Source organism: Haliotis asinina, chromosome 7 (genome assembly GCF_037392515.1).
Source record: "Haliotis asinina isolate JCU_RB_2024 chromosome 7, JCU_Hal_asi_v2, whole genome shotgun sequence".
Lineage (NCBI taxonomy): Eukaryota > Metazoa > Mollusca > Gastropoda > Lepetellida > Haliotidae > Haliotis > Haliotis asinina.
Genome location: NC_090286.1, coordinates 35,168,878 through 35,196,491, shown reverse-complemented (window position 1 = coordinate 35,196,491; position 27,614 = coordinate 35,168,878). Strand labels below are relative to the sequence as shown.

The 27,614-nt window shown below is 37.0% G+C and overlaps 1 protein-coding gene across 1 annotated transcript; it reads right to left on the bottom strand.

Moving 5' to 3' along the window:
* Positions 1 to 1,090: 1,090 nt before the first annotated feature.
* On the bottom strand, positions 1,091 to 26,594 carry LOC137290306 (L-threonine 3-dehydrogenase, mitochondrial-like). The gene is made up of 9 exons (XM_067821124.1): positions 26,515 to 26,594; positions 23,442 to 23,624; positions 22,587 to 22,629; positions 8,447 to 8,517; positions 7,328 to 7,543; positions 6,514 to 6,620; positions 5,435 to 5,525; positions 4,853 to 5,119; positions 1,091 to 4,251 (listed from the first exon to the last, which is right to left on the bottom strand). The coding sequence occupies exons 2-9, from the start codon at positions 23,581 to 23,583 to the stop codon at positions 4,067 to 4,069; spliced, it is 1,122 nt and encodes a 373-aa protein (XP_067677225.1). The 5' UTR covers positions 23,584 to 23,624; positions 26,515 to 26,594; the 3' UTR covers positions 1,091 to 4,066.
* Positions 26,595 to 27,614: the final 1,020 nt, after the last annotated feature.

The window sequence follows — 27,614 nt, the reverse complement described above, 5'->3', positions numbered from 1 at the left end:
ATTGAATTAACATAATTTTGTCTCGTTAATCTGACAATCCCGAGTTCCGAATCCAACAATTTGCTGAGCAGTGGACGATGTTAGACTAATGAGACTTGACTGTTTATAATTCTCACATTCATATTTTTCTGTCAACTTCATCTGTAAAATAACTAAAGCAAACTCAAGAGCAAAGACATGATAAGCTTGATTAGTCCACAGGTTCATGTTAGTCACTACCCTGTCAAACATATACATACTCAAGCCAAATTCTTGTACTCTCTACAAGATATGTGTTGGTCAATATTCATGAAAAAAGTATATAGATCATAGATATATAAGCAACAACAAAGCTTTTTGATATCACTGTTGAACTGACACCAAGATGCAAGGTACATTATCCCCAGGAAAAAAGTAAATGTAAAAAGCTTGTTCACCAATCCCAATTCATTTTCATGAACAAAAATTTGTTAAAACCAAATGAATAGATCCACAGCAACATGGGCTGGACTTATGTGGTCGCATTCTTTTCATTGTCTCTGTTGACAACCTGATATACTACCCACATGCAATAACATCCAACCACTGCTTTTCATTACAGGAAGGAGGGAAAAGGTTTAAATGAAATTTGGTCAGAAATATTCCCTAAATTAATACTTCCTAAACATTTTGTTTAGTGGAAGGTGCCAAAATGTCACATTTAATAGTGAAACTGAAAATATAATTTGGTGCTGTGTCAATACATGATTTGTCGAATAAAGCTGGGAATATGCAGATTGCTCTAAAAATAATTCCCTCCCAGCATGCACTGATCAAATGGATGCTTCTTTCGTCTCATTGGTGCAAACTCACCAAACAGGATATAACTTCATGCATATCATATCAATAGTGCTGAATATATCACCTCATTGAGATGCATGTTGGCTTCAACACTGCTGAAGTACATGTTTAGAATCATTGTTTCTCCACTAATCACCGGGATTCATGGGTTAATATATTTGATCATGTGATCTCAAAAATATATCCTACTTAAGTTTGAGATCAGCCAAACAATGTGAGACTTAATCCTCCATTGGATAGAAGAACAGAATAACAACAATCCACATTGAGCAACATGACATCATATACCTTGTATTTCTCCTCAGAGAATCAGTGTGGAGAGATATGTATGGTTTAAATATGAATGTTTTGTTCTAAAACATGTACATATACATTTATTACATACATTTCATTTGTGACAGAAAAGACTGAGGAACATATAGAACCAACTATAGAACAAACATTATATAATAGAATAAAGTTAAACTGAACGAACAAACATTTTTACATGCAAACTCAAATTATATTTTGTATCAGTCCGACTGTCAATCTCATTAAAATGTCATCAAAGTTCTTGCAACCACTTTGCATAGGAGTAGAGGAAACAAAGATCTGATTTTCACGTAACAGATTACCAAAGGATATAAATTAGTTGTAAGAATAATGTTACTTCAAATTCACATACACAGAAAATATTTGCAGAGATCCAAATGTACACAAAACTAGTCTTATTTGATAGCTCAGTATCATGATATTGTGATTTCAACCAATTCAAATTGAAGTACAGAAAATATCTGCACTGAGATTCAAGTTTGAACATCATAATTTTGTCTCGGAATGTTTTTACTCAAAATTTAGATTTCACCGATTTGCTATATCCTGTATGTTACCCAGAAATTAGATGGTGGCTGGACATTGTAGATATAACATGTTACTGTTACCAGAACTTGTATTTGAGAATGAACAGTGCACAGGACAGTATATATGGCATGTATATCCAGCAGTAACTGTTATGGAATTGCTTGTACCCTTGCTGTACTATATGGCTGAGCATGATACAACACAAAGAAAATAATATTCCTATAATAGTAACATATTTATCAAAACTGTAAATGGGTAAAATTGAAACTTACAAACACTAAAGATAGTCTTACTCAATGTTAAGTATCTTCCAAAGGCAAGGGGGTTCACTGACTGTAAAGTCCCAGCTTGCCAAATTTGACTTGAATTTCTGAGTCCCACACTGGATGGACTTACAAGTGTATGTACTGTCCAAACAAAATTGCATGATGAAATTTACATGTTTGTAAACAACATGGCAACTGCATATATATGCATATTTCAGCTGTTTACAGGGTTTGGAATATATGTGTACATCAAATGGCCATTAACATATATTTTCCAAAGCATTTTTTTAATAGGGGAAGTGGGGTAGCCCAGTGGTAAAGCAATTACTTACCCAGGTTTGATTTCTGAGTGTGTGAAGCCCATTTCGGGTGTATACCGCTGTGATTTTGCTTAAATATTGCTAAAACCGGCATAAAACCCTACTCACTCACTCACTATACTACCATCAGCAAAACATGTTGGAAATATTTGTAAAATTAAGCATTTTTCCAGCAAAATACATTACATTAATACATTTGCTGTGACATCGTAGAATTAGGTTCAGTAGGCGACCTGATATTGTTGGAATACTGAGAATGGGTCATATATTTAAACTCACTAACTCATTCACTTGTGATTTTAACTCTGATTTCAAGAGCTTAAATGTTGTGCTAAAACCCACATTGTGGCACAATGCATTTCTGTGTGTCCTTATGAGGGTGAAATATTTCTTTGATTAATTTGATCAGATCATCTTGAATCCTGCCATTTTCATAAAGAAAATGTCTGATATAAGAGGCAGAGGGATAACAGACGGACATTCATCTGCACATACACTGGTGGCCAAATTAAGTCTTGTCTGGCAAGGTGGAAACTGGACTGTAATAGTTAACTCCCTTGCCTTGGTAAGACATAAATGTTATTTCCATTAAAATCTTCTACACACAGCTGAGCCACATCAACATACAAATGTATTCTAAACATAATAAGTCAGTTGTCATGGATAAAACAGAACTGTTGATTTCAGTGAACAATTTCTCATTGTATCTTGAGAATCATAAAATAATAACAGAAGTATTGTCACATTGATAAAAATCTTAAAGTGATATGTAGTTGCCTCCCTTTGTGTCATACTATCTATAAAACATAACCCTATGTAAGTAACCACAGCTATCGTGCATGAAATGAGGCCCATTAAACCTCAAGACAGGCTAGATTTCTGATGAATGGTCTAAATTTACAGCAAGCTAGCCTGATGGTCTGGTAAAACTTTTACATGATCAGGTGGATAAATTTTCACCAAATCTGGTCTGGTTAAATCGTTTCTGCCTGTGTCTTTGGCCTGCATATACGCTGACATTATCATATGACTGACATTGTTGGAATAATGCTAAATGTACAAGAAATCCCCTCCCACCCCAAAGCTGTGCTCTGGAATTTGTATCTGTGGACTAATAATAAATACATCCATTTTGTTAAAGCGCACAATCAAAATAACAGACATGCTACTTCAATGGCTGGAATGGCAAAAGACAATAACTGACATAAACACATAAATAATCAGAAACTCACACAAAAAACAAAACCCCCACACATTTAAGCTTAAAGCAGTCTGAACAAATAACAGAGAGACAGGATACAACTTTAGTGTGAAACAAACACGCATAAAAACCAATAAATCTATGAGTAAAATATGGTGTATCATAAAATATATTCAAAAAGTACCCATTCTTAACATTCAGCATGAGAGATTCTTTTGTTAACATAAATATTTGCAAAAAAATAAGATATTCAGCTTCAACTATTCATAATATTATTACAATGCAATTAAATCCCATCACAGTTGTGAGACTATTATGTCAACATTGAATGTGAATATACATATACAGTTGAACATTCATGTATCTATCTACCTGGAATACCCATCAGGTGCTTTCAGCACACTCAGGTTTTTCCTGAAAATGTCTTGTAATGCTGTGTGCTTCAGAACTTGCATTTGTGAGATTCCACAGAAACACACACAAGATTCCACAAAAAAACACAATCTTCCACCAGTTGGTCACAAGAACTTCCTCCAAAGAACAAGCATTGAAACCCTGTAACACCACAGAGCAAGGGGAGATAACTCTACCCTGCAGGGGAGACAACTCCAACAAACAACTTAAAGGGCCTCTCTTTTCACTGTCTCTGTCTCTGTGTCTGCATATTTAGCATCATCCACTGGGTTGTATTGTGGGATGAGCTTCTCGAACATCACACGGCACATCGACTCCAGGTTATACTGATGGCTCCATCCCCAGTCATGGCGGGCGTTGGTGTCATCCAAAACCTGAGGCCAGGAATCAGCTGAAACATACACACGAATGTATTCCACATGGCATCAACATCTGCACCAACATTACCTTGTTTCTGAAGAATGACTGGAAGACACCTCCTATTTGGATAATTTTGATAGTGTATCTGAAGAACTAGGTGGTTTTAAGTTTATATTAAAACTATCACTAGCCTTTCATGGTGTTAGCTTTGGATTTCAAAAATGAAATCATTGATGTATTTCCACGGGACACAAATAGAATTGAATCCATAATCAGAATGCACTGGTGCATGACTTTCCAATGAAGCCCAACTCCTGTCTGTAGACGGGCAATGGGGTAGCCATTTAGTGGTTAAAGCATTGGCTCATCACACTGACTGAATACAAAATAGGAAGCCCAGTTTTGGTGTCCCCTGCCATGATATTGTTGGACTATTGCTAAAAGCGGCATAAAACCAAACTCACTCTCTCACTCACTCCTAAATGTAGGAACACAAAATGAAGGACAATACATGTACTAACCTATACACAGCATCCCCACCCTCTCCTTTAATACTGTCTTTGAAGGTGTGGAAGGCACTACTAACCAATTGACAGTCTAACTCACTAACTCTAGAAGCCATGCATACTAACCAATAGCCTGCCTCTCATCTGGGGAGTAAGTGACTTCCAGCTCAGGGACGTATTTTCTCACTTCCTCAGCAATCTCCCTTGGCGTGAAGCTCATGGCCGTCACATTGTAGGTCCGCATGGACAGCTTCTCACTGGTGACCTCCATGAAGTTGACCGTTGACCGAAGGGTGTCATCAATGTACATCATTGGGAGCCGGGTGTCTGGTCCCAGGAAACAGCGGTGATGTCCGGTCTTCAGGGCATCGTGGAATATCTCCACTGCGTAGTCTGCCATGTATAATTTCACTATTAAAAACCACAACCTATGCTTTACCAAAAAAGGGTATTATTCGGTTATCCCCCTTCTCCAAATAGTTGTCTCTCTTGTATCATGAATTTAAAAAATCCAGTGCCTAAGGATCCTTCAGAAAATGTTCAGGGTGACTTTCCAAAGATTAAAATTAAGATGCCATCTGAGTAATTTTTAGCCTTGTATATGATAGGATAGACAAATTCATCAACTGTAAATCTAAACTATGAAAGCAAAATGGTTAATAAATCAGACAATGTAAAATATCACAGCAAGCATAAAGACAGTCATACCCGTGGTGCCACCGCCTGGCTTGGTGTCAGCTGAGATAACTCCTGGGAATCTGAGACTGCGGAAGTCCAGGCCAAACCTCTGGTTGTAATACTACACAGAAACAAATATTCAACATTAACAAGTCTTGGGACTAATGTTAAAAGGTTCATTTTCATGAACTTTGGCAGCAGCTGTAAAAACAACCTTGAACAATCATGGTGTAGTTGTATCAACAGAATCCCTTTATCAAAAGCATTTTAGATAGAAATGTATCTTGTATTCCCTATGCCTGTAAATCTTAGACTATGTACCACTAACTTCTGATGTAGTAAGTTTAAACTTGTAGCTGGTTTTGAGAGATACACACTTACTGACTTTGTAAACATTATAGAAAGTGAAAGATTCATTACTGAAGATAAATTTCATGCATTGCTTGCACTATATTAAGTACATATCTCAAACAGTCTCAAGTCACAAAATGTAACATCTTGGACTGAAACTATTTCAGCTGAAGTTGTATGTAACACGTAACAGCTGAGAGGAACTTAATCAGTTACATTGACAAATGTATTTAACACATCCTAACACTACATGATGGACTTCAAGGGTCCACCTAAATTTCAGCACCACAATGGAACATCAAATAACCTTTGGGGACAACTGGACACAAGGTAACAATTAATTTTGTTCTGGGTCCTTCTGTACAGGCAGTTGTTGCATTGGAGTAACATATTTGATTTCAATGAGACTGGTGAAGACAGTCTGACATCATTTGTCATTATGCTAGACCAATTTTTGTTTATGGATCCGCTGGGTGTATATTTTCCCTGCTCAAAAATAAAAAAAACCCATTCTAATGTTTTTGTAGGCCAAAAATGTACACATACATGAAAATTTGTTTCAGATTGTTTTTTGCCTCATGTACACTTCATAAACTGCCAAGAATAAAATCTTTTAGAATTTAAAAGAAATATCACTCTGGTGATTCTTTTCATTTTTTTACTCTGTCCTGCCTTAAGGATTTTTGAGGAAAGAAATCTCTAAAACAAGAAATAAATCTGATCTGGCCTTATGAGCATGTATGAGATCTGGAACTTACCTCTCCCATCAGCTCGGCATGCACCTTGGACACACCGTAGATAGTCCGTGGGCGCTGGATGGTGAGATCAGGGGTCGGGTTCCGTGGTGAGTCAGGGCCAAATGCACCTTAAAAAACAATCATAGCTTCATAGTCTCTGGCAGAATTGAAACTCATACAAACAACTGCAGTCTAAAACAGTTACACATGGAACGTATTAGCTTGTGACAAAACTGATGTTATATATTGGTAGAAACTGCAGTTCCCATCGTTGGGCTCTTATGACTTCTGGTAGAAGGTGGTCTTCACCAACTCATCTTTCTCATAAGGGACAGTGGGGTAGCCTAGTGGTCAAATCGTTCTCTCGTTATGCTGAAGCCCTGGGTTCAATTCCCCATATGGGTACAATCTGAGAAACCCATTTCTGGTGTCGCCCGCCATGATATTGCAGGAATATTGCTAAAAGCTGCGTAAAACACATTCACTCACTCATTAATAGCAATCAATGTGCAGGCTTACTGACTAAGTTGATGCAGGTTATTATATATCACTTGTGTATATTGATATTGATGACATCAATAACAAGACTGTCTGATACAAACTGAACTATTTACAGACAGCATTATTCCAACTCTATGACAGCAGTGTGCAAAATTAAACAATAAATGAACAAATCTCAAGGTTTTGCACACAATGCATTGGTGCACAACATGCTTAGCTTCCCATATACCAATACAATAATTAAATTTAACTGAGTTTTGCTGAAAACTGGGATATGATCGGGGAAGATTAATTCTCTACACATGACAGGCTAAATGTCAGATCCAACTCTTACCAATTGTGCTTGGAATGAACAGTTTGAGTCTGTATTGTTTGGAGACCTCGAGAACGTTATGGAGGCCCTCAATGTTGACCTGCATAGCCAGGGGCACATTCTGCTCCCCGATGGCGCTCAGCAGGGCTCCAAAGTGAACCAGCCAGTCCACTTCATAGTTCACAACAATCTCCCGAAGACTCTTGAGGTTCAAGACATCAGCAAAGAGGAATGGTCCTGTGAAAATAATAAGTTGAGAACTATAGTTACAGAATAATATTTGCAGAGCAACAGATGCAAAAGGACAGTAGCAGAACAACAGTTACAGACCAGTAGATTAAAAACAATAGTTATTATTGAGAACATAGTTACAGAACAATACTCATGAATCAAAAACTCATCTAAGGATTTCCCTCACTTGCTAACTGAATGGTGTCTATTTTTCACATTTCCTTCAATTATGATTAACTTAACTATGACAGAATGGAAAAAACAAGAAGAAATGGAGATTTGATATTCTCCAAATTAAATTCAAACTATCATTTGAACCACAGGCAAACTGTAGCATACATAGGGCTGTGCAACAGAGAGAAAATGAGCAGTTTTGCTGCATGCAAGCAAAACGAGCAAAGGTTGGCAAGATTCTTCCCTAACTTCAGTTTGAAAATATTTTTTATGTCAAAATAAAATATTGCAACCATCAAAGGTACACGTTTCCCCTGCTGGCTTACTCTTCAATGTAGTGAAGGAAAGAGAATAAGCAGGAAGAAGACTGGTCATTTTCTTTCTGTTGCACAACCATGTTTGCTATGATTACACGATGCCATTTAGAAAGTGGTCAAATGCAACATACGTCATATTTGGGATTTCACTTTCTTGGTAAAGTACAAATTCTATGGCGTACACAAAGTACGCAGTCTAGACTACCAGTTGTCCGACTTTCATTTTGTGGAAGTCGCGGTGGCTGAGCGGGCTAGGCGCCGGACTTTGTGAGCCTGACTCTTAGGGTGCGGGTTCGAATCCTGGGTGGGACTGAACCAAAAAGGTACTGGAATTTGTACTTTACTGAGAAAGTGAGATCCCAAATATGACATATGTTGAACCATGTTTGCGCTACAATTTGCCTGTACTTGAACTTACCACTTTTGAGAATACTCTTGGGAGCCTTGTTGATGTCTGTTAGAATGACATTGTCACGTCCATACCTCTCTCTGAAACAAAAGTATTGTTTGCTTAATCACTGCTTGGCACTACCACACTTCATTGAGTTAGAGCAACTAGTTTAGTATGTTCAATGTGAAACTAATGTTACCTGTATATATGCAGAGTATTGCCTATTAGTCTTCAGCACAAAAAATGACAGACACAACAATGTCTTGCACTATGGTCAAATTTGTGTGTAACATCGGTTGTAGTTTATATTTCCAGTGGTTTCTTTTATCTGCAGAATATTGCCAAGGTTGAATACATTTATCTTTAAAGAGGCTCAGCTCTTTCTCTCTGTGCTTGTATGCAAAACAGTGTTTGGAGTTGGAATGAACCTGTGACTTACAAAAAATATCCAATCTGCACTTGGAAAGAAGATTGAAGTCAGGTGTAAAGGTTCTTGAATTGTTCTCTTGTTATTCATGTACAAGTACATCTGATTTCAAATGAACAAATACAATACTGATATGAAGAAACATTTTATTCTAACATAACAAAAATAATCTACTATCTTTCATGATTTTGCCCAGCTAAAACATGTTTGTTTTTCCACTCATTGGTATCAAAAAAAATTCATTGCAAGCCTGGAACTTGAATTTTTAAAGCCTCAACAAAGTCCTAATAAAAAAAATAACACCTGTTACTTATAGATAATAAAGTATTTAAAAAAGATATAGCCACACATATGTTAGGGGTTTATTAATGTCATATGTATAGTTTTTATATGTCAGAGGATTTTCTCTTTCCTCAAGTAAGCTGGAATGTACATGAATAGATATTATTGATTTTAGATGTACCCTAACTACTTATGCAGTGACTGTATATTTTTGGATGTAAAAACATAACGTCCAAGTTCCATAATAATTTGGATAAAAGCATATCACTGTATTATTTCATTTCCCTAAACAAAATGCTTCCCTAGAAACGTAGGCTCTGTCTTGTCACTGATGATCAAGGAATCGTAAGTTCAGATGTGTTAAAGATTAGGATGTCAATGCAAGTAAAGTCAGACTAACTGAATTGCTTAGCTTTGGTATGTAAAGTACAAAAAGCATTTAATTATTTCAGTAAATTACCATGACAACTGCAAGGTAGCACTTCCAACATAATTTCACTTTTGGAGAAGGAGAGACAAGGTGGTCTATGACAACAATAATTAATTTTGCCTTTTGTTTCACAAGACCTTGCTGTATGATTCAACAACGTCCTTAATACATCACAGGCTCTCGGGCTGATAATACCCTGAGGAAGGATAACAGTATATGGATGAACAATTTCTTTACTGCAATGACAGCAATGTTTCAGTGTAGGTTCTTGCACAGCTATCAAACAAGTGATAGCGGTGTTTGAACCCACACTGAAATGTTTGTCTCGCAGCAATAAAGACATTGTTCGCCCATATATTGCTATCCTTCCCTACTGATCCAACTTCTACACCTCAAAGAAGTGATCATAACCTTTAACACTTTACACTAACAGTATAGAACATCTTTTTAAACTTATTGAGAGAAATCAGTATGTCACAGTGTGTGAACGATGCCCCATTACTATCAACTGCTACCTCAGAGACTGCAAACATTACACTTGTGAGATCATTAATTAACAAAGGATCGTAACACGTCAGTGCATCCTCATGAACCTTAGCGACACAATGTGTCATGTGCCTGTCTCTTCCAACAGCTGTATGACATGAGTATTCACTGTGTATCTATGAGGGTCTTCATTGGGGGGTGTAACAAGTCATTACTCAGTAACATTTGGGCTTTCAGCTGGGTTATTAGTTTGGAGGCCCAGTTAGTGAACAGGGCACTTGAATTGGGCCTGGCTAAAATGGTTGACAATAGGGAATATTGTTGAATGATCATTGACTAAAATAAATGTGTTAATTTGTGTATGCGTACGAACATATTCAACATTTATGCACCTTATGTTTAATAAGATGGAATTTGTTTTCACATTTTGGGTCTATTTTATATGGACATCTTTATATTTTGTGTCTACTCCATATGGACATTTTCACATTTTTGTTTATTCAATTTAGACATATACAGAGCTTATTCGACCTGGTTATGTGTAAATGTATTCAAGTATCACTGATTCATTGTTTACATTAGTACACTTTAAGGTCATCCAACAAGGATACACTTACATTTTGGGTTCATTCAGTACAGACTCATTTCCGTCTCTGATTATGTTTCTGAATTATATCAAAATCATACTCACATTTCAAATGGAATCTAACTGTAATTTTATTTACTGTATACATCCATTGAAAAAGGTTTACATTTTCACATCAACATCCACCCTGCTTTGCCCTTCACTCTCCACAACATACCACCACGTGACAGATGCTTGTACAGCACATGGGTTATTCAGAGGGAAACTACACGCAGTTTGTGTATGTGTACGAACATATTGAACATTTGTGTTTTTTTTATATCAACATAAACGCACCTGATGATTAACAAACATGGACATATTTACATTTTGTGTCTATCCAATATGGATATGTTTGTATTTTGTGTTTACTTCATATGGACATATCCACATTTTATTGCTATCTAATTTGGACCCACACAGATTTTATTCAACTTGGGTGTGTATTAAGGTATTCCAAGTTTATGTACTTAGATTTACATATGTACTCTTTATGTTGATCCAACATGGATATTTACACTTAGTGCTTATTTAATATGCACATATCACAACCGTTGATAATCAGTCATTACATAAAACATCCTCACATTTCTTGCAGATTACAAGTACAACTATAGTCATTCTGTAAATCCATTAAGAAACTTTACTTTTTCCTATCAACGACACCCTGCACTCCACTATTTACAACATGCCACCATGTGCTGCACATGTGTTGTTGAAATGTAAGACAGATTGCCCTTCGTCTCAGTTATGTCAGAGTGACAACTTGTTCACCATCATTTTTTCCTCTTTTACTGCAGATGAAGCTTTCATTTTGTGGTATCCTTATACTTTTACTTTCATTTTATTATATCGTTAACTACTGTCAAAATGTATTTCTTAAAACAAGGAAATACATTGCTATTCATAACATAAAATGTACTATGAGTATCAACACTTTGCCTAATGCCAAATGCTACATATGTAGTCTTAGAGATAAGTTATACTCCAGGTTGAATTAGAATCATTATGATGTCATTTGCCTTACGCAGTCATGGTTGCACCATGGTATAGACAGCTTGGATATACAAATTCCAGGTTTCCTTTTACAATTAAGAAAAGACAGTCAGAGTGGAGGTGGAAGTGTAGCAGTACATATACAAAATTATATGTATGATTGACTTAGACTTAAAATTGCCTGCACTTGAAGCAATATGGGTACAAAGATGATGTAATAAATGAATTATCTCATTGGGATATTTTATAGGTCAGACATTAATTATCAAAAACAAAGCCTATTGGAACTTAACAGAAAAAGACGTTAGTAACAACGTTGATCTTGACTTGATTACAGTTGTGATTATCTCAAATCATAACTGATCCTACAAGGATTACCGCTGCCTCTAGGTAATCTAATCTTTGTTTCACGTATTGCTGCTGTACTAGAATCCCGTGTACTTGATCCTGTATGAAGTGAGCACTGTCATGTGTATGTTACCTTAAATGAAAAAATAACTAAAACAGTTACTTATGAAAGATCGTCATGATATGGCTGCAATATTGCCGATGTGACGTTAAATATTAACTCACTCACTTATAAAAGAAGAATCTATGATTATACATCAACCAACATTGAAGGTCTTACTGAGAACCTTAGCGCTTTGGACTAGAACACATTACTTTCTTCTCAGGATGTAAATCAAGTAGCAGTAGCAGGCCAATGAAACAGTACAATAATTAATCTGAGTAACAAACATGTGCCCAACAAAATTGTCAGTATCAGGCCACATGATGTGCCTTGGATGAACTATGAAACCAGGAATTTGATCCCAAACGAAATCACTTACACAAGATTGCTAAACGGTGCAACTTATCTTCCAATTGGACAACATTCAGATTCTACAGAAATAAAGCTATATCATCAGTCAGAATGGCAAAACTATTATATATAGACAAAATTGACAAATTAGTTAATGACAAGCATGGAACCAATATCTGATGGCATCTGATTAAAATTATACAAAAGGCAAAACTTTATAATAATCGCACTGAAATTGCAAATGTAACGAATGAATATTTCACAAATCAAACAAAAGTTCCTTATCCAGATGGGAATATTGAAGACGTTCTCTCATGTACTGAATATTCTTTAAGAGACGTTCATCTAAACCGAAAATGAAGTTTATGATTATCATTTTTCTGTAGACACTACAAAAGCAATAGGCTAAGACTGAAGTAGCAAAAGCTTTCTGAAAATACACACTCAGTTTTTGGCTGTCCCAAAAGATGTCTTTAACCAATCACTTTCTGAAAATACCTCTCCTCAAGTTTGGAAGGCAGCCTCTGTCACCCCTATTCACAAAAGAAGTTAATTTACTGTTCCAGCATTAATGACTCTTCCAGTTATAGACCTGTAGTACTCATAAGGTGTTTGGCAAATCTTTTGAAAGGGTAGCATTTATAAATTAGAAAGCGAGTGAGCGAGTTTAGTTTTACGTCGCACTTAGCAATATTCCAGCTATATGGCGACGGTCTGTAAATAATCGAGTCTGGACCAGACAATCCAGTGATCAATAACATGAGCATCGATCTGCGCAATGGGGAACCGATGACATGTGTCAACCAAGTCAGCTAGTCTGACCACCCGATCCCGTTAGTCGCCTCTTACGACAAGCATAGTCACCTTTTATGGCAAGCATGGGTTGCTGAAGGCCTATTCTACCCCGGGACCTTCACGGGTCATAAATTAGAAAGACATGGTATAAAGGGCAATTTATCTTGAGTTGAGAATAGAGAACGTGTCATAATTAATGGATTAAGATCTCATATTCATAATAATGTTCTTTTCGCTGGAGTACCCCTGGGTTCAGTATTGGGGCCGCTCTTGTTTATTGTTTGTATAAATGATGTAATTGAAGGTTTGAAAAGTAATATAAACCTTTCTGCAGATGATATTACCGAAGATGCTGTTGCGATGAAAAATGATTTACAGTCAATTTCGGAATGGGCAGAAAAATGGCAAGTATCTTTTAATCCCAACACGGCAAAATCAATATTTTGTACTCATAAATTACAAACTATTCCAAAGCCAAATCTAACCATCAATGGTAATGTCATTAATTCTGTTCAAAGTCATAAACATTTAGGTCTGAGCGTATCAAAAATGTAATTTCAAATGGTTCTAATTGGTAAATTTCAGTAGCATATTATGTCAGATCATACATTCTCATCTCCAGCTTGAATGTAGTGACCTTAATGCACACAAATACGAAAGATTTATATATCCAACTCTTGTGGCCGAAACAATGAAGACTCTGCTCATAATTTCTTTTCATGTACTCTCTACGTCAAATTATATGTATTTTTATACTACTCGTTTGACCGAAAATCAATTTTGTTTGGAAACCAAAACTGTTCCTAAATAGCAAACAAAGAACTTTTAATTTCAGTGCTTTCGTTAATAAATTTGTCTGTATGACATATACTGTGTAACATTTCATATCATTCATTCATTTGTAACCCTACAAACGTCTTAAGCACTTTGTTAACACATTGGCTACGATCAGGGTTACGAATTCTTAGGCCTACAAACATTTCAAGAATATGGGCCCAGAGCAGTATTTATATATGCTTATGTTTGTTTACCAATACAGTTCCTTTCACTGGAAATAAATATGTTTAAATCACATAGTTTGCATTTTTGGTCGATTAATTACTGATATTTATTGACAATTAGTCGATATTTAGTTAACGATTATCAGTGTCTGTATCGTCAGCCATCCCAAAGTTGAATACACATGAAATACACTCTGTATCCAGGAGCGAGTTTGAGCTTTGGTCACTGAAAGACCAGGGCTCAATTTAAGAGATGTTAACCTACTTGCGCTAGGTGCAACCCAAGTTAAACACCTAGTTGCACTAGCCGAATTCCAATTGCACTGCCTTTATTGCAATATGTAATGAAGAAATATGCTATTGAATAATTTAGATAATTTATTCAGAAGTTCACACTCTCAAAAATTGACTTGCATCTGGTGTAAGTAAGACTAATAATTAGTAGAAGCAATTTGTAATATCTGTGTGCACCAGTGCAAGTGAAAACACACTAAATCAAGCTCTGAAGACCTGTTTCAATACACATGAAATATTCACTGATTGCACTCAGTACACCTGAGGGTCTACATGGGGGTGTTACAAAACAGCCTACTGAAAGTCAGATTATGCATGGAATACACAAAGTATGCTCTCAGTATAGATGAGGGTCTTGATGGAGAGTGTTAACAACTAGCAAGCAATATAATCTTGGGCCTAATAATGTATTCAGTTTTAGCTGGCAAAAGACCCAAGTGAACAGGGCATAAACTGTCAAGCTGAATCTAGAACATGAAATATTTCTATGAAAATGCTGATCATCCCTCTCACTTAAGGGAAACATTGATACAGACTGCTTTTGATTCATAGATGAATACTGTGGTATGCTAAATTCTGTAGTCTCTCTTAGTTTATCTTGTAATAGACAAGACTAAGGGACAAATATGATAAACAGTGTAGTTCTAATTTACCCTTTTCAGTGTTTACTGACATTTGACACAAATCAATACAAATACGATTTAATTCTACATTTTTTAGCCGGTTTATGCTGAAGAGCATACCCCCTCAGGACCCTCATCCCATATATGGGTAAGTGAGTGAGTGAGTCAGTGAGTGATTGAGTGATTGAGCATGGTGCCTCTATCACAGTTGTATACAGAAGAATACAACATGATATTTGGACTGCACAGTATTACTGCTAAACCAGTATATTGCAATACACTTTTCAAACGAATACATATTGCAGTCATTTTACTGAGAACTGGATATTGGCTACAGAATAAATATGACGTGCTTGTGATTATCTTTGTGGTTTCAACTGAAATCTACACAGACTTTAATTCACAAGAATTCAGTGACAAATGGCATACAGTACTTCTGTAATACTGTAAGAGAAAATAAAATATCATACTATGCAACCTAATTTAGTGACTGTAACATGGCATACATGTTTAGGGACTTTTATGTAGATGGATTTACATGCGTGTGTGTGTCATGTGTGTCACTCACTGTCAAACACTTATGTTCCCAGTATAATATATTGCAATACAGGTACCTGAATCGCAATATATACTGCAATACAATTTATTTGCCAGTACACATCCCTAATTAATATGCTAATATATACCCTCAGCAGAATTGATTCCAACATTCATATTCAGTTTTTGGTAGGATGAGTCATCCTGTAGCATGATAATATTATCACTTAATATTCTTTGCTTTATTTCACCTGCAAACGCACAACTGGTCAATCATTTCAGCTGACTCACACACAGCAGTGACCTTGAAGGTTTCAGGTAGACTAATCGTGTTTCAAGGAGACATGATAAATTTTCCACTGTTTGCACAGATAAACTATTACATTTATTTTGATAATCTAATGAAATAGGCAAAACAAGATTTATTGTAGTTATATAGTAACATTATATATGTGATAACTTCCAAGGAAGCACTCTTCACCCTTTTTCACTCTTCTTTTCTTCTTAGCTGCCAGTTGAAAATTGCAAGAGGCCACAGATGTCAGGAGAAGTCAATCTGAGCAATCAGTCGTGACCAGGATCTGCTTAGGACTTGGGACTCATTGTTATAAATTATCATCATCATGTTGGTCGCTTTGTCTTTGTATTTATTCTCAATAGGCATGGCTTCCATTTGTTTTCTTACACCCCTGATATGTACCACTATCATCTTACCTCATCAACTGGATTAACAATCCCTGGCTTCCTTTTGTCCATCCACCCAGTTAGTGCTATTAATTACCACCCTTCAAATATGTTTTTTTTCTCGTGCATTGTTAAATTGCTACCTCAGCCCTACCAGGATCAACAATCCCTGGCTTCTGGTTGTCCATCTACCCAGTTACTACTGGTTTCCCTTGTTGGACTGTTGTTGTTTCAACATGTGCATACATAGAAGTACCATTCACCAGATGAAGGTGTAAGAACATACTCTAAAACATCCTGACCCTTCCCAATAAAGAACTTGTCATCCACAAAACTCTTGCTTAAGTGTATCACTGCTACATGCCCTTCAAAGACTGCACTAGTAACTGTTCAATAGAACTGAAAAAAAGTGACACTGACAAAGAAAATGAAAGTTAGGGTAAAAGAAAATGGAGGAATTAAAGATGATATTCAAGAGGCTTAAACTAAGTCTACTTTCTTGCATGAGACAGGTAAATGAACATCAGGTGATGGAGAATATCGATGCAGTCAGCCAAGTAACCCACATTCACTAGATCACAGCTGGTCTTTTAGGCAGGTGAAGAAGCCGGTCATGACCTTGTCTGTCCTCACTCAGCCAGAGACAGACACAGGTCCAGCTTTATAGGCAAAATGTCCCTGTGCATCTATGGGTACTGCAATAAAGTATAGTTTTGCCTCGGACTATTTTACCTTATGCATGAAGGCCCAAATGATTAACTTTAAATTCTAGGATGTTCACTGCAAGACCATTAGATTTTTGTTTTATTTGTGTATTATTTAATTGGTGGTGCCATTAACTGATAATCCTATAACAGTGTTAACTGACAGACTGGTCCACCTAACTGCCTGCATCAAGGGACAAAATACTTCCTTAATTACTAGAACACCACTAGAATTGGTAGTCTTGAGTTAGTTGCTCTCATTTTATTATCTGTTCAGTATGCAACTATTATTATCACAGGCAGCAATAGATATTATTATTATTATCAATATTGATTTGAAGTGTTTATATCAGTTTGTTTCAATTTAGTGATGTAACTTGGAACATTCCACTAGTACATTGTGGAGTTGCAGAGAAAATACAGCCAAGTTCTGCACTCACTGTCTGTTGTGGAATTGCTTGTATTCTTCCAGAATAATCGCAAACTTTATTCAGCACCATTGTCAGCTGACTGAATCAGCTGTAAGCCTTGAAACTCTCTGGTTAAGTTGTGGTACATGAATCAAGGACAGTGCAGTGGCATCCCAGTGGGAAAAGCAGCATCAGTTGTTTTGTTTGTATGCAGTGTGTTTTTAAATACTCTTAACTGAGCAACATCTGTGTTGGTAGTATTGAAACTCTTCACGTCTGAGGGGTTTACATCATCTGGCCACATTACTTTACATGTAATGTTATTCAGTCAGTTGACAAGTTTGATTATACTTTTTGATTGTGGATGTAACGTCTTGGTTGAGGAATGAACGAATTATGTAACCAAGAATACATATGTCCATGAGAAAGGTAATTTGAATGTCATCATCATGTAAGACAGACATAAATTTGCTTCACAGATTATTGAGACAGACTGACACTGGCGTTAGAGCTTTTATAGACAGTTGGTTCACAGCTTAAGCTGGACTGACACTGACTGGGTTTAGAGCTTTACAGACAGTTGGTTCACAGCTTAAGTTGGACTGACACTGACTGGCTTTAGAGCTTTTATAGACAGTTGGTTCACAGATTATTGAGACAGACTGACACTGACTGGCTTTAGAGCTTTTATAGACAGTTGGTTCACAGATTATTGAGACAGACTGACACTGGCTTTAGAGCTTTTATAGACAGTTGGTTCACAGCTTAAGCTAGATTGACACACTGACTGGGTTTAGAGCTTTACAGACAGTTGGTTCACAGCTTAAGCTGGAATGACACTGACTGGGTTTAGAGCTTTACAGACAGTTGGTTCACAGCTTAAGTTGGACTGACACTGACTGGGTTTAGAGCTTTACAGACAGTTGGTTCACAGCTTAAGTTGGACTGACACTGACTGGCTTTAGAGCTTTTATAGACAGTTGGTTCACAGATTATTGAGACAGACTGACACTGACTGGCTTTAGAGCTTTTATAGACAGTTGGTTCACAGATTATTGAGACAGACTGACACTGGCTTTAGAGCTTTTATAGACAGTTGGTTCACAGCTTAAGCTAGATTGACACACTGACTGGGTTTAGAGCTTTACAGACAGTTGGTTCACAGCTTAAGCTGAACTGACACTGACTGGGTTTAGAGCTTTACAGACAGTTGGTTCACAGCTTAAGCTGGACTGACACTGACTGGGTTTAGAGCTTTACAGACAGTTGGTTCACAGCTAAAGACAGTTAGATACAGATTTAATGACAGCTGTATACAGATACCTGACACGATTTCTTACTCAAATATCAAGATGGGACATAGTAAATACAATCATATATAAACACTGCCAAATGCATATTAGTAGACTGCAAGGCACAACGATGCAGAATGATAAAACAATACTTCAAATATTCAGTATGTAATATTATTTAATGCAGATGGGATAACTTTAAGAATGATCCTGATTGGTGTAGTCGTAACAGAGAAGGTGAGAATTATATTTCCATACTGTGATCATGTACCGGCACTAAACCCTAATCTACAGAAGGATCAGCAAAAACCTTGTCAGCAGGACTACTCCTGTGGACATTTCTTGGAATGATAACAATACTGTGTTAAGTAATATAAGAAAACAAAAACAAGTTTATGGTATGGTAATATTAATATAAAGACCATCGGAAGAAGTTGTCCCAAAGCAATTTAAATTTAGCTGTACCTCTAAAGGTCCGGGTTAGAACACTGGCCTTCAGTAACAAATGCTTGTCGTTAGAGGCAACTAATGGGATTGGATAGTCAGGCTTGCTGACTTGGTTGACACGTCATCAGTTCCCAGTTGCTCAGATTATTGCTCATGCTGTTGATCACTGGTCTAGACTCGATTATTTACAGACCACTGCTATGTAGCTTTAATATTGCTGACTGTGGCATAAAACTAAACTCATTCACTCACTATGCTTAGCTGAGGATAAGCATAACACCAATGCTGGCCGTCTTCACAGACCTGGGTATTGATTTATACTTAGTGCTAAGGTGATTGTAACGCTGATATCTTAACAACTTACAACAGTTAGGGTTCTGAACCAGTGCTCCAAGTTTCACATTTAATTTTGCTAGAAAAATTGGAAAATAATAAACATAATACCTTGTTGTATTATTCAAGTATAACTAGATACAATGTTTTGAAAAGTTGGGAAATGACTTACTGTCCTTCCCCACTTGTCTTTAAAAGTCAAATGTTTAAGGCTAAGAAGGCTAAGGTATGTTTGCTGTGTAATAACTGACTGGGATCTCTATTTATTCCCAATCTTCAATACATTATCTACATGAAGAAAAGGTTGGTGTGCTCTCGGTGGGCTGAATGGAACTCATGAAAAGGGGATATTTTCATGAGTGGCATGAATCAAATATGACTTTCACATCATGACATGACAGACACATCATATTTTACTAGACACACAAAACATTATTATATGCTTCTATTTAACTGTGATTAAATTTAAGCATTATTAATCTAAGAAAACTTGATGTATGAAATCCAAATTCTCCCAAATGCAAACTAAAAACTTTTCACTTCTTTGCTTAGACACATAAAGAAGACAAAGTTTTTAATTGAAGAATATTCAAATCCTTATAATTACATTGCCATGTATTGTGCTTTGTAACAAGATACTAGGCAGAAAATGTTGCTGATTCGCAAAGTAACATTTTCACTGCAGTGATCATATCCAGTGTCTGCCAGTTCAATGAAAATATCACCTTTCTGTAACTCAAAAACTCAGGTAAATTCAGACACACAAGAAAACACTTGTCTCGCTCCAGACATGATGTTTAAGGTCTCCCTTTCTTTACAGGCATCTTTCTGTTAAAGAAACCATGTAGCCTGCTTTCATCCAGAATAAAGACTCTACTGACCACCCATGCAAGAACACGGGAGAAACATTTTAATCATGTGAACAGAAATGTTACAGGGAGTTGGTTTTCATTGAAACAATTTATCAAAATACCTGGTCACAAGTAGGACTGCAAAAACATGGAAGAAGTTTTACATGAAATTTAATTCATATGTTATCTGGATTGTCAAGCATAGTTCATCAGTAATATCAGTAATAAAATGCATCACCAAGTATACAATTACTTGTCAGTAAAGATAAGTGTCACTGGATGTAGATTCAAAGAAGCTTCATAAATACCCTGTAAAACATGTCATTACATAATGTAGACACATATTATCTGACATAATAGAAGTACTTAGTGGTTGCCCAATGGTTTAATTGTCTGAACTTTACCTAGCAGTCTCACAGACAGCCTACCACTTGGTGTAAAGAAACCTTGACTGTGAACATGGAATGAGGAAAACAAATTTGATTTAAACATCTGGATCACACAGTCAAGTGCCTAATCTGGTGATGACCACCTCTGAGTAACTCAGTTACTTTGGTAACTTTCCGCAATATTACCAGCAATATCACGGTGGGGAACACTAAAAATGGACCTTACACTTTGTACCCATTTGGGGAATCGAACCTGGGTCTTCGGCATGATGGACGAATGCTTTAACCACTAGGCTACCCAGCCACCTCCAACAATGACCACCACATACCCTGAATGTGACACCTTACCCATCCTTGCTGGGAACATATTCTAACCTGTATTCAGCAGGGAAATTTAAGAATAGCTGATACAATAAAATCCATGATCCAAGTAATAAAAACTAACCATCTAGCAAAAGAAGACTAGATAATTCACCAAGGCATCAGAGATAAGTTTCCTATTCAAGACTTGCTGTGTCATGTTGACATAAACAACCACCTACCAGTGACTGTATGTAATCAATAATGGACAAGGCTACACAGGTATGCTCATGCAGCTTAGCACAGTACTAATCACATTTTACTAAATGATGTAACTAAGCTATTTAATGACTTATTTTGGAAACATTAAGAAGGGTCATGATAACTTCTTACAGAAATGCTAGAGAGTGACTTGTGTATATTTTCTTGGGAAACATGTATTATATTTGAGGAACCCATAGTATTAAAAAGATAACACTTAGAGATTAACTTTGTATACATTTATGCTAAAAATCCACAGTGAAGTATTCATAAGCACAAGGAAATCACAGGATCTAAATAAGATTATATTTCCCACAGAATATCATTTTTAGGACTTACCTGTGTAACTTTGTGTCAGAATGACTTACAAATGAATTTGCATAACTTAAATAGGCCAGACCAATTATATTTATTGGTTTACGGCTGTTTCAAATTGTGAGATTCAGTTTGAGATTTGAGTGAAAGCTTAAGTTTGTTTTGAGAAATCAGAGCCAGATCCTGTTCTCTGTGTATTATAATACTATTTATTTTGTTAAAACAAACCCCTAGTGGACATTCTGAATCAAACTCTTGAAACCTCCTGGTTTTTCTGTTAGAAGTAAATCTTGGTTCAATCCGTCACATATCTTGTAACCAGTGTAACCAAACATTACCATTTTCTACTCTCATCACCAACATGGCAGAGTTTCTCATACTCAAAAACACTCAATCAACAACCAATCATCATGTCTCTTCTGAATGGCATCTTGGTGCTGACTTTCGACCCAACTCATTGCCATGGTTGAGTAAGCCTTCATCATATTTATCAAAACAGAAGACAAACATAAATGAACTTGGCATGGTCTTTCAAACCAGACTCAAAACAATGGAAAGTGACACATGTGGCCGGGTAACAGCATTGCGGCAAGGCTGTACTGAATGCTGAGTAAACAGATATTTAGTAATTCTATCGTTTGAATGCTGCAAGTCTCGATAAACAGACGGTACAGAGAAGGACCTTTGTCTGTTACTTATTATGTTTTTATAAATTATCTTTTAAACTATCAAGTCCACACTATCCAGAATGTTCATCAGTATGAGGATAAACAACAGACGAGTTATCTAAAGAGTTTACCTTAATTTACTTCACACTTAAGCATCATAGATCAAGAAATATACTTGCTGTTAGCTTTGTATATTGTCAGTAGTTGAAGCTTACCTTAGTATCTTTGCCAAACCAGTTCCGAGTTGTCCAAGACCCCCTGTAACACATGGGCACATGAAGAATTGGAAGCAGGAAATTATTGATGTCTGATCTTAATTGGCCTCATTGGTGGTTGTTTTTATACTCAGAGTTATTTACAGAACAAACACCATGTTAATAAAACATCTGTATTTAAGTTTACATCTGAATGACAAACTGTACAAAATAATAGTATTTGTATTTTCATATTTTATCCTGTTTATATCTATATTCCACAACAAATATCTGCTGTATATGTTTGCTTGACAGTACTGAATGAGTTCAACGTTTGTGTGATCTAACCCATGAACCCAGAATACTGGCCATCAGTAACCCATGCTTCGTGTAAGAGACTGACTAGCGGGATAAGGTGGTCAGGTTTGTTGACTTGGTTGACACATGTCATCGGTTCCCCGTTACGAAGATCGATGCTGATGCTGTTAATCACTTGACTGTGTTGTCCCAACTCAATTATTTACAGACCACCGACATGTAGCTGGAATATTGCTGAATGCAGCAAAAACTGTGTCATGATACCTAAGACAGTGGGGATCTTTTGTGATACTATTCAGCACTGGTTCATTAAACCTAGAATGTCCCCAACACTGTGATTCACTCGCCACCATTCCTGAAGTATGACACACTCACCACCAGCCTTACATGTGAGCCACTCACCATCATCCCTACATGTGACCCAATCACCACCACCCCTACATGTGACCATGTGACCCAATCACCACCACCCCTACATGTGACCATGTGACCCAATCACCACCACCCCTACAATGTGACCCACCCGCCACCACCCCTACAGCAGTGTGGCCCACTCACCTGTGATGAGGACCCTGGGGGGAGAGTTCTCATCCCCTGCAATGCCGTGGAGAGCTGACTGGGGCATAAGAGCAGCATAAACCATCCCCGGCTTCCCTGACAACAGACTCCTTGCAATACTTTTACTTAATAGTCCTGACATGATTCCACTTCTTGCCTTGTTCTTCCAATTTCTCAAAACATCTGAAATAGAATATTCAGATTATATCTCAAAAACGTAATGAATGCATGAATGTGAGGTGAGGTGTGAAGTGTGTGTGGTGTGGTGTGGTGTGGTGCGGTGCGGAGTGGAGTGGAGTGGTGCAGAGCGGTACGGTGTGGTGTAGTGAGGTGTGGAGCAGTGTGGGGTAGCGCTAGATTTATTAATTACTATTTTCAGGAACTGACATTAAGTGCAATGCATATTTCTCTGCATCCCTTGTGATAATATGATTATATTCTCTGTGCCCATTCCATTAAATTGATACCATAATGTATGGGTTGTTAAATTATTCAAAACTAAACAAGCTGATTACTACTTACTAACTTGAAAAAATGTAATTTTTCATTTGTTAAAATTATCATATTCTCTTATATTGGCTTGGATCTGGTCTCTGGAGGAGGTGCGCAAAACATCACTGTGATAACGATATTGTTATTGTTTACGAAACAATAGAAACACAACAGGAAGTAATATGTCTTGCAACCAAACTAATACATCCAAAGATACAGAAAATATTACAGTGATGTATGGGAAGGTGATCTCAGATGAGGTCAACCATGAATACATTTTCAGGGCAAAAGTGTGACCTAGTTTTTTTACACTCACTGCAGCAAACCATTATACTGCACAATCTGGACACTTCCAACACACATGTCAGCCTATATGTTATACTTTTTTCTCTTTTTATTCACTTTATTTCTTTTTTTTTTTTCATTGGTACAGTTATATCATTCACACAAAACAAGGGATTGGGATCGAGAGCTTTGACAATGGGTCATTTTCAGGATTATTAGCCATTTTCTGACTTTAGAATGGGCCACCATCCTTGTATCAATAGTAAACTTCAAATTTTAATAGCATGCATTTTTTATTCTAATTTAATGGCCCAAAATGGCCCATGGCTCCTGCCTTTCCCAATCTCTGTAGCACACTGTTCATATACATAGCACAATGAAAACAAACATAATAAGTGACATTGTGTTATACTAGAAAAATTTAGATTCCGGTCCTAAATGATAACAAGGGAAATGATCATATGAAAACCAAAGAATATCAGTCAAAACATTGCCCAAACCGCCATTTGCCACTCTATTATAAGATCAGGTACATATTTTCAATAAATAATTCTTTTCTTTACCTGTTTACAAATGTATAAATATCTCATATACAATCCATTACAATTAAGTCAGTTCAAAAGATTACAAAGGGTGACTTTACTTCAAAGCCTGAATATAAAGCACAGCTAGAGCTGTAAGATATTCTATGAAGCTCTTTGAGGTACATGACAATGACTCAGGATTTTTTGGAAATTGCTGAACTGGGTCACAACACTCATTAATGTCACCTTGAGGACATCTATTGAAGAAAATGCTATTACTTCAATGTGACCACAATGCATAAATGTTCCATGTTGCCAATAACAACCGCCTGAGGCAGGAAGCTAGATCCACACACAATGAGTGCATTTACTATTACTCCAACAGAAAGGCCCTAAGGTATAGTAGACACTGTGTCATTAGAGGGTAACATGTGGGACATGTGTGTATTTGAATATAAAATGAAGTTACTATAAAAAATGTTTTTACACATATTGTTTGAAACTTATATGGTTGAGAAATCCTTCCTTTTTGTAAATACTTGAAGATTTATTATGCTAAGTTCTAAATTTATCACCACTGACAAGATACAATTTGATTGGTTTGAAGCCAAAAGAGTGTGAGTTTAGTTTTACACGAACTCTGCAATATTCCAGCTACATGGCAGTGGTCTGTAAATAATTGAGTCTGGGCCAGACAATCAACAACATGATCATCGATCTGCACAACTGGGAACCGATGATATGTGTCAACCAAGTCAACGAGCATGGCCACTCAATCCCATTAGTCGCCTCTTACGACAAGCATGGTCGCCTTTTATGGCAAGCATGGGTTGTTTAAGACCTATATATTCTACCCCAGGACCTTCATGGGTCTTGAAAATAAAAAGATATAACATAACAATTACTGAATAATCAAAATATTATTATTGTTATTATTATTATTGTAGCATCAGTAGTAGTAGTAGTAGTAGTAGTAGTAGTAGTAGTAGTAGTAGCTGCTGCTGTGGTTATTTAGAAGTGGCTGTGTGTATGTGTGACTGATCCATTATAATATACAGGTTCCATTTCACTGTCAATCCTGATCATGCGTTGGAATGGGCATACTAGTTGAGAAGCCGAAACATGAATGATGAATAACTCGGCAGTGCCTTTATTACTGAAGTAAACAAGCCAGGTTGCAGCGTAATTGACGTTTGGGATATTGCTGTAAGTGGCCATCACTGAATCCGGGTCGCGACATTATAACCCGTGACGCAAAATCAAACGAACATGACATTCCGCTTTCCTCTCCAAGATCACATTATATTTATTACAAATTAATTGACACAAGGGTTGTCAAATCTGATCATAAAAGTGTACGTTTTGGACAGGCTGTATTGCGCAATGAAATATATAGTCAGAGTTTGAATTTCATCGAACGGAAAGCAAATTCTTATATTTATTTCAACATGTGCTGTTGATATTTTATCAAGTTCTCGTGTTTATCTGGTTTATTCCACATTCGACATTTTTTGCCGCAGTCGACATGAGTGCAATCGGGAAGATAGTTGTTCATCAACCATATTAATTCAGAATCGATGTTCTTCAATTGTTGCACATGATGCTGAAGGATTGTCAGCGTCCGTCCGTGTAATCTGGGCCAAGAATGTAGATACATATCTGTACACATAACAAAAAACCTCTCTGCTCCTTACATACACCTCTCAGTCTCAGTGAACAAGGTTTGAATAGTAAGTCATGACAACAATTAATTATTGCTTTCAGATACTCACAGACTATGTAGACAGGATTGGTTTTCCTTCTATCGACTTCCACGAACTCGATATGTAGTGCGCAAGTTAATGTTGACAACCGTGACTTACCGCGAGCATTGTCGTGCCAAAGTAGCCAATCAGATGAAGGCAACTGAAGGTGTGGTAGTTATCCTTCATTTCATTGGTCCTCGAAATAGACGGCCTTGCCCTTTATGTACATGCCGGGGCCATTGAGTGTATGACGAAACCTCTGCTCACGTCCACGTACAGGATCAACACCTTTACATATGGGGCATCGTTCACCAGCTTGGTTCAATTAATAACATGGATCACATTATTCTGTAAGCCGCAGATCATGTGTGACCAAATGATGAGGCAAATCTTTCCACCCAGATGAATCACTTTACACAACAATAACACAAACGCATACATGTCATGACTATATAGATTTCCCCAGTTCAGAGTGATCTATCCAAATGTTGTGATTTGAATCTCATTGTAAATGTTCATTGTTTAACAGCTAACTCTGTTGTAGATTATCCCTGATCGAACGGACATACATTATCAACTAGTATATTACTATGCCTGTGATAAATCGATCACGACAGCAAGCGGTATAACTTGGTCTCGTGTCTGGTAGCTCCAGGAAGCGGATTTGCAAATATATGATAACATTGTTATAGGTAATCTGGCGGCGGAAACCAGACCAGGGAGGCTTGTCCGTAAACAGGAACAGTATCCCAGATATGGTTCGCCATTCGGTTTCATGAAAGGGGCACACATCAAGGTAGGCCCTCCAGGTGTTTGCACACCCCTGCACTCCCCCAACCCCCTGGAATCACCTATGCCACCTTTCCACAAGGCAAACGTACTTAGCGCTAATTACGACGATGGCAGTCCCGATTAATCAGCTTATAAAAATCCAAGCACAAATCTCGGCCATTTTGTTGAAGGGGTCTCTGGACTAGTTTAATCCAGTCTGTGACCCAGTGAGTTTAATTTGACTTTACGCCACTTTTGGCGATATTCCAGCAATATCACGGCGGGGGACACGTGCCAGGCATGGGCTAGCTTCACACATTGTTGTTTGAGAGGCATGTTTAGAAGTTGGTGAATCA